Source organism: Tachypleus tridentatus, chromosome 6, assembly GCF_004210375.1.
Source record: "Tachypleus tridentatus isolate NWPU-2018 chromosome 6, ASM421037v1, whole genome shotgun sequence".
Taxonomy (NCBI): Eukaryota; Metazoa; Arthropoda; class Merostomata; order Xiphosura; family Limulidae; genus Tachypleus; species Tachypleus tridentatus.
Genome location: NC_134830.1, coordinates 157465215 through 157473275, shown reverse-complemented (window position 1 = coordinate 157473275; position 8061 = coordinate 157465215). Strand labels below are relative to the sequence as shown.

At 36.7% G+C, this 8061-nt stretch overlaps 1 protein-coding gene across 5 annotated transcripts in view; it reads right to left on the bottom strand.

The window, feature by feature from the left end:
* Positions 1-632: 632 nt before the first annotated feature.
* Positions 633-8061, bottom strand: part of LOC143254226 (alpha-mannosidase 2-like) — a 32478-nt gene continuing 25049 nt past the window's right edge. For all 5 annotated transcript variants that reach the window (XM_076509022.1, XM_076509023.1, XM_076509026.1 and 2 more), the window contains 2 exons: positions 7704-7876; positions 633-5516 (listed from right to left, as the gene is read on the bottom strand). In XM_076509022.1, the coding sequence (XP_076365137.1) occupies positions 2711-5516; positions 7704-7876 (2979 nt within the window). In that variant the 3' untranslated portion in view covers positions 633-2710. The remainder of the gene's footprint in view (positions 5517-7703; positions 7877-8061) is intronic.

The following is an 8061-nucleotide window of genomic DNA, read 5'->3' as shown; positions in this document are numbered from 1 at the left end:
CGGGGTACGCGGAGATCTTTGAGAAAACATTGAAAAATAATAATACACATCTCAAAAGCTAGAGGGCAGTTTCGATGACTTCCCAAGTACTCTATTACCTAGCATTCATTGATGAATTATTCACGTTTAAAATTCCTTTTTATTTATCTCTATTTATATGAACCACTTTTATTTTATACAGATAGCTCATTGTATAACTTTGTGTTTAAACTACAAACAAATTACATACTTCGGGATAACTCAGCTGTTCAAAGGTCTGACTGGTAGTGGGGGTGAACGTTAAAAACAGGTTGAGGTATGTTTATTTCTAAATAAAGCCACTTTGGACTATCTGCTATGTCCAGTGTAGGGAATCGAACCTCAAATTTTAGCGTTGAGAGTCGGGAGACTTACCTCTGCCCTACCAGGGACAACTAAATTGGAAAGTACTGATATAATATACAAGATATATATATCAATTTGTTCAACCATATAAAACATGGAAGGAGACGTTAATCAATGAAAACACGCAGTTAAGACTAATTGCCTAACACTTAATAATAATATTTCTGTTGAGTTTTGTTTCTAGATTCTTTTATTTGTTAGAAAAATTATGTACAGATGAGGCTACTTATATAGCATTCAGCAAGATATAAAAAAGTTAAGGATTATTTATTTCATATTTATCACGAAACATACAAAAATCACTTATTCCACACTACGTGAACTACGATAGAAATATTAAACTGCTCCCAATACAAAGTGTGCGTTTCTGTTGATTGTGCTGCCATCTAGTAATATTTCAGTGATAAGCATATTATGTTAACATAATAATAGGTAGGCAAATAACGACTTATAAGCAAAAGAAAAAGTCAAAACATGTAGCACTTTCTACCACCAATAAAAATGTTCTTATGCTTATATCTCCTAGTGGCACAGTGGTTATGTCTACAAACTTACAATGATAGAAATCAGTTTTCGATATCCGTGGTGGACAGAGAGAGTACAGCTAGCTCGTTGTGTAGCTTTATACTTAACTTCAAACAAATCTTATTCTCATAAATCGTTCTTTGCATACCTAGTAATGCCGTCTAGTGATAAAACATCCAACGTAAGCATAAAACTATTCACGGGCTAACAATAATTATCGAGATCTGATCTAAGTAAGCTACCTACATCGAGCAGAAGAAAACAGTAAATAATTTAACAAATTTGGTATAGTGTTCGTAGCTTGCAGTTGAGTATCCTAGCTTACTAGGCAATCTAAGGACAGAAACAAAATCAAAACAGAAAATTATAAAAATATCGAAAATTAAAGCTTTCACAATGAATAGTTGCTTTAAATAATTAAACAAATGATGACAACCAGCAGAGACGTTTTTGGGTGTTACGGTAGCTAATATGTTTTGTTTTGTTGTTGTTTTGTCGAAGTTCCAAAATAACTTTTAAAAAATATAACATCTGATGCAGATGTGATATAAACAATTTTAAGGTTTGTTTCTCCCCCCACTCTAGATTTTTTTTTTCTGTTTCACATAAATTATTATTCTTTGCTGGTTTCTGTAACAGTAAAATTTTCATTATTGTAAAAATTTCCAGTGCATATTTAATTACTCGTTTCTCCTGCTCTAAGCCTAATTTTAGTGAGACATAGGGGTGTACTCTACTCAAGTAGTAGGTGAATAAATAGTGCATTTCATCTTGCTTTAAGCCTAAGTTTAGCGATACGAGTTTAGTGATGAAGAGACATTGTAAAAAAAAAATACTGGGTGAGTGAATGGTGAATTTCATCTTGTTTTACGTCTAATTTTAGTAAAACGTGGATTTATTCATGTTATTCATCAAGAGAATGAAAGAAATACGACAAAAGTAAATAGTGCACTTCATCTCAACCTAAGCCTAATTTTAGCGAAACGAAAGCCCATTTTTCAAGAGCCATGGTAGAAGTATTGAGTAAGTAGGTATATATATAATAATATCTTAATATAATAGCTAATAAGTGTACGTTTGTTTGGATGGATTCCAGGCTTCTCTCTAAACGTCTAAGACGAAACTAAAATGTGATTAACAACACCAATAATAATTCTATTAGATTAAGTATAATAACAAATAAATAAAAGATACTGAACAAACAACACAAAAATAATTCTTATCCTTAAACAAAGTACATATTTTTACTATTATCAACGCTTTCTCCATCTTTACACGTATATACATTTAGAGTGAAGTCTGATCTGACAGTAAAAATATATTTACCGAAGTAAAACTGTTTCGTTATCGATTGGGAAAGTACATAAATCATTATGATGAAAATACTGACGGCGATCTTATACAAGTTTAAGCTGACAGCTTTTTCTTTCTATAAGACTATTAATTTTTTTCTCTAATTTCTATATACCCTTTTTAGAAACTTCGTTTATAGTAATTTGCTTACATCTGTTTTGTTGTTTTTTTTATTGCGGGTGTAATGCTTACTCTAAATTAAAGTAGTTCTATTACAAACAATACTACATTTTTATATATTTTTACATATAAATATTTCTCTACAAGTGGATTTTCTCGTCATCACGAATAATACATATTATCTAATCTTTATATAGGTAATACAGAAAAAGGGGGCTTGTGTGCGCATGTGTGTTAAAACTGCAGAATATTTCACTTGTCCAGAATTTATGGATCGAAAAAATTCATCTTTAGACACATATACGTCGCTTCTTGTACTCACGTAACTCTAATGAGCAAAGTTAAGTTTATAGGTCCGAATCTCCATCGGTTGGATATGGACATCATTGAAGCTCTGGACTTTCTGAACAGAATGAATTCCAGTCAGTGACGTTTGTTCAATGGACTGTAATTGGACGTGACGAAGTTTGCTCAATTGAGCCTTGCTAGCTTCGTTCGTACACGCATCTGTGGCGTGAGATTTCACATTGCACGAGTGACCCCTGCGGTGAAGGATAAGTAGGCTGCTATTGGATGGATAGTTATAGTTCCCAGCTTTCGGTATAGTTCGAAGATTCACCAAATGGACATCACAAGGAAAAGCTTTTTCGATGAAAGTCATTGCTCCCCGAAGAGGACGCTCTTCTTTGCCATCAGAAGCTAAGATAATGGCAGGGTAGTTCAACACAGAAGACAGAACGTTGGCTAAGTGACTCAGATTTGGCACTTCGTCTTCTGTTGGGTCCGATCTCAGTTTCTCTAGCAACAACCAGAAATGTGCGTTAGTTCTTTTATTGTCCATAACTCCCTCAGCCATCCCACGACTGTCGTCGAATCGGAGTCGGCGGTCCAGCACGACTTCCAGCCAACCAGAGTGAAGACTACTGCACCCGTGAGCATGAGACATGAGCATTGTTAACCGCCAATCAGAGTCTTCAATGTAGGCTGCAGACGTAACTGGATAGAAGTTGGCTTCCGTGGGAACATGCGCATGCGTATATCTTTTAACCATCTGAAACCCACTGGAGTCCGTGTAGAAAGTGTTTTTATTGTTTAAGTCACTCTGTACTCTCATGAACAACTCTACGTTATTACGCCTGCTTTCAGACATGTCAAATATCGTGTCGACTTCTATACCTTCCGCCAGGGGGCCATCAAAGTGATGAACGCGATAGGTAACAGAGAATACACCAGGATACACCGTGGTTATCTCTGAGATAATCTGACCCTGCACGACACGAATAATGGGAAAACGTTCGCTAATATTAAGCACGGGGTACATTTTATTGGGCTGAAATAAATACGCCCCGCTGTGGAATTCCTCAGAATTATAATATAATACTTTCATTTCCGCTTTCTTCACAGACTTCTCTGCTGAGAGTTCTACAGAATCCAAAAGTCCCGAGGTTTTCGAAATCACAGCTTTCAAGAAATGATTCTTCAGCACTATTTCTTCGTCTTCTGGATTCCGAAAGTTGAACAACGATACTGTGGGAATTTTCCCAAAGGCGTCACTAACAAAGATGGTTATGGTTGTCTTGGAAACTTTACGTTGTTCTTCCCTTTTGTACACAATGTATGTTATTAATGACAACGGTGGCAACTGTGCCACAAACACAAGTTCAAAGATGCTGCTCAAAATTTCTACTGATCCATTCCAAGCTGGGTTCACCTGACAAGGAACTTCTTTGCCCGAAGGATCTACGACACGCACGTGAGGATGCTTGATTCCAACCCTGATCACTTCTTGTCGATGATGAGGCATGGAATTGAAGACCACCACTTTTTGACCTTCCACTTTTGGAACGTTCAAAGTTACTTTCTGAGGAAGGGTATCATAGGATGGCCTTTGGATATCCGGGAACAAGTATGATGTCATTGGATGGGCAGGAAGCAGATCGCTTGGCTTGGTAAAAGGTTCGTGAAGGAGAAGAAACTGTGCAGAATGAGAGATGACTCCCATAACTTCTCTGAATCCTCTAAATAATTGCTGCCCATAGTCATGCATGACAATCTCCTTGGATGTTCCCGTAATGGCGTCATGATGCTGGAAGAGGCCTAGACTTTGACGTGCGAGAGTCAAATAGTTATAATCTTGATCTAACCTTTCTCTGAGTCTGGTGTTCCCTTGTTGCCGAATAACTGTTCTTGCCAAAGTGTACAATATCTCAGCACTTCGTAGCCAATGTTCCAGTTCTCTGGACAGGTGTTTCCAGTAGGGTCTGGTAGAGAAATAGCCAGTCCAGTAAGAGGGCCGACCTTCGGCGTAAATGTCCCCATAAGGGTGGAAGTCACCAACTAGCGTTGGATATTGGTCTCCATTTAGCTTCTTCATTCGCTGATGGACCTCTTGGAAGTAGTCGTTTAGGGTTCCAAACTGAATTTCGACGTTCCAGTCTTCTTGAGAGTTGATGTATTCAAATAACACCTTGTAATTCCGATATTGTTGATCCCATTCTATATCGTGGTTGAAACGAAAGTCATCCCCAAGTAATGCCAGCGCCACATTGTGGGGAAATAAGGAAGCCATGCGACCGTACTGACCCACCAGTAATTTAGCCTTATCATGGACGTTATCCTTGGTTATTCTGGAAGCTTTGCTCTCAGAATATTCTCCAGCAACGCGCCGGAAGTCGAAGTGAAGACAGACTTCTGTGTCGGGTCCGCAAGCATGTTTAACATTGTACAGGTCGAAAGGCGCCATGTGGCACAAAATATCCTCTTCTCCGGAGTTATTCAGTGCCGCGTTGGAGTCAAATTGTTGCCTCCACCAAAACTCTAACTGCTCTCTGGCAGCGAGGAACTGTTTCCACGCGTAATGTGTTCTCTGGATGTACGTGTTCTTGAGTCCCGAAGACCTCAATAAATAAGGCATAGTCGAACCATGACCAAATGGGTCAATTGACCAGCCAGTTGTTGGCGCCACTCCAAGGGTACTTTTCATCCACTGATGGCCTTCAATTAGCTGGTCAATCATGGCGTAGTAATGGGCAGCTGCTTCATCCGTCATCACCCATCCACCGGTTACTATCTCCAGTTGTCCACGCACAATAAGGTCTTTTAAGGTCTCACGGAGATGAGGACGAGTTTTCAAGCTTAAACATTTAAGATCAAAACTTAGCATTACACAAAAACTAACACTTATTTCAAATTTACAGTGTTGACATTACTTTAAAACGACACTTATTTCAAGTGTACAGTGTTGACATTAGTTTAAAACGACACTTATTTCAAGTGTACAGTGTTGACATTAGTTTAAAACGACACTTATTTCAAGTGTACAGTGTTGACATTAGTTTAAAACGACACTTATTTCAAGAGTACAGTGTTGACATTAGTTTAAAACGACACTTATTTCAAGTGTACAGTGTTGACATTAGTTTAAAACGACACTTATTTCAGGTGTACAGTGTTGACATTAGTTTAAAACGACACTTATTTCAAGTGTACAGTGTTGACGTTAGTTTAAAACGACACTTATTTCAGGTGTACAGTGTTAACATTAGTTTAAAACGACACTTATTTCAAGTGTACAGTGTTGACATTAGTTTAAAACGACACTTATTTCAGGTGTACAGTGTTGACATTACTTTAAAACGACACTTATTTCAAGCGTACAGTGTTGACGTTAGTTTAAAACGACACTTATTTCAGGTGTACAGTGTTAACATTAGTTTAAAACGACACTTATTTCAAGCGTACAGTGTTGACGTTAGTTTAAAACGACACTTATTTCAAGAGTACAGTGTTGACATTAGTTTAAAACGACACTTATTTCAAGTGTACAGTGTTGACGTTAGTTTAAAACGACACTTATTTCAGGTGTACAGTGTTGACATTAGTTTAAAACGACACTTATTTCAAGAGTACAGTGTTGACATTAGTTTAAAACGACACTTATTTCAAGTGTACAGTGTTGACATTAGTTTAAAACGACACTTATTTCAGGTGTACAGTGTTGACATTAGTTTAAAACGACACTTATTTCAAGTGTACAGTGTTGACGTTAGTTTAAAACGACACTTATTTCAGGTGTACAGTGTTAACATTAGTTTAAAACGACACTTATTTCAAATTTACAGTGTTGACATTACTTTAAAACGACACTTATTTCAAGTGTACAATGTTGACATTAGTTTAAAACGACACTTATTTCAAGTGTACAGTGTTGACATTAGTTTAAAACGACACTTATTTCAAGAGTACAGTGTTGACATTAGTTTAAAACGACACTTATTTCAAGTGTACAGTGTTGACATTAGTTTAAAACGACACTTATTTCAGGTGTACAGTGTTGACATTAGTTTAAAACGACACTTATTTCAAGTGTACAGTGTTGACGTTAGTTTAAAACGACACTTATTTCAGGTGTACAGTGTTAACGTTAGTTTAAAACGACACTTATTTCAAGTGTACAGTGTTGACGTTAGTTTAAAACGACACTTATTTCAGGTGTACAGTGTTAACATTAGTTTAAAACGACACTTATTTCAAGTCTACAGTGTTGAAGTCAGTAATACCTTAATTGAAGACAGTGCGGTAATGATTTCCAATTTGTAACACGTTAAACAACAAATAACTATAACATATGCAATAGCGCCCGGAGCACGTTTTTATTCCTGTATAGAGTGACCATGGGCAATTCATATGAACAAGGATCTATCAAATAAATTACTTCACTGTGGACAACGAAACCCACAGAATAACCAGATGAGGACCATACGTTCGAGCACTATCGGCATCTAACTTTCGTCCAAACAGTTTGATATTGAGGGATATCATGAAATATCCTAAAGATATCATAGTTTTTTAACAAAATCGAAACTTCGTATCTTTCACTACATCTTCAATTCCACCATCATCAGCTTCAGACTGTAACATCTGTATAAATTACAAATACAGCCACGAGAGCGTTTTCGTTTAGCTTTATGTCTTTCATATCAACTGTTTCAGTTTTGTTAAATCCTAACCAATAAATCCAGTTTTACATCCATCTCTGTTTTCAACTTAAGATGTGGTACTTCTTTAAGATCCAATAATGGATTCTGCACACGCGAGATTTTTTGTTTTTTATTACCAGTTCACAGTGTTACAGTTTTCTACTGTGGTTGTGGTCAACATTTCAAGCTGTATTCATGTGAATTCAGTAATTCAAACCCATTAGATCAAGTGTTTAGATATTACCATATAATGTTTTGTTAAGGATCATCCATCAAAGATTTCTATTGGTCAAACTTATTTCTATCTTGATAATGTATAATGACAGGTGAGAGAACACTTACCTGTCCCAGTATTTGGCCAAATAAGAGATCTCTGCCCATACAAAAGTCATGTCACGATACTGGGAGAGTTTATTTAACATGCTGTTTAAGATGTGGACGGTGGAACTCATGAAGTAGTCTTCAAAGGTTTTTAGCCACCCGGGGTCATTGTGGGAGTGTGGTAAAACAAACACCTGTAAAAACAGAAACCGTTGGTATCATTGTAGGAGTGTGGTAAAACAATAACAAAAAACAGGAACCACAGGTATTATTATGGGAGTGTGGTGAAACAAAAAACAAGAATAGAAACCATAGGTATCATTGTAGGAGTGTGGTAAAACAATAACAAAAAAACAGAAACCACAGGTATTATTATGGG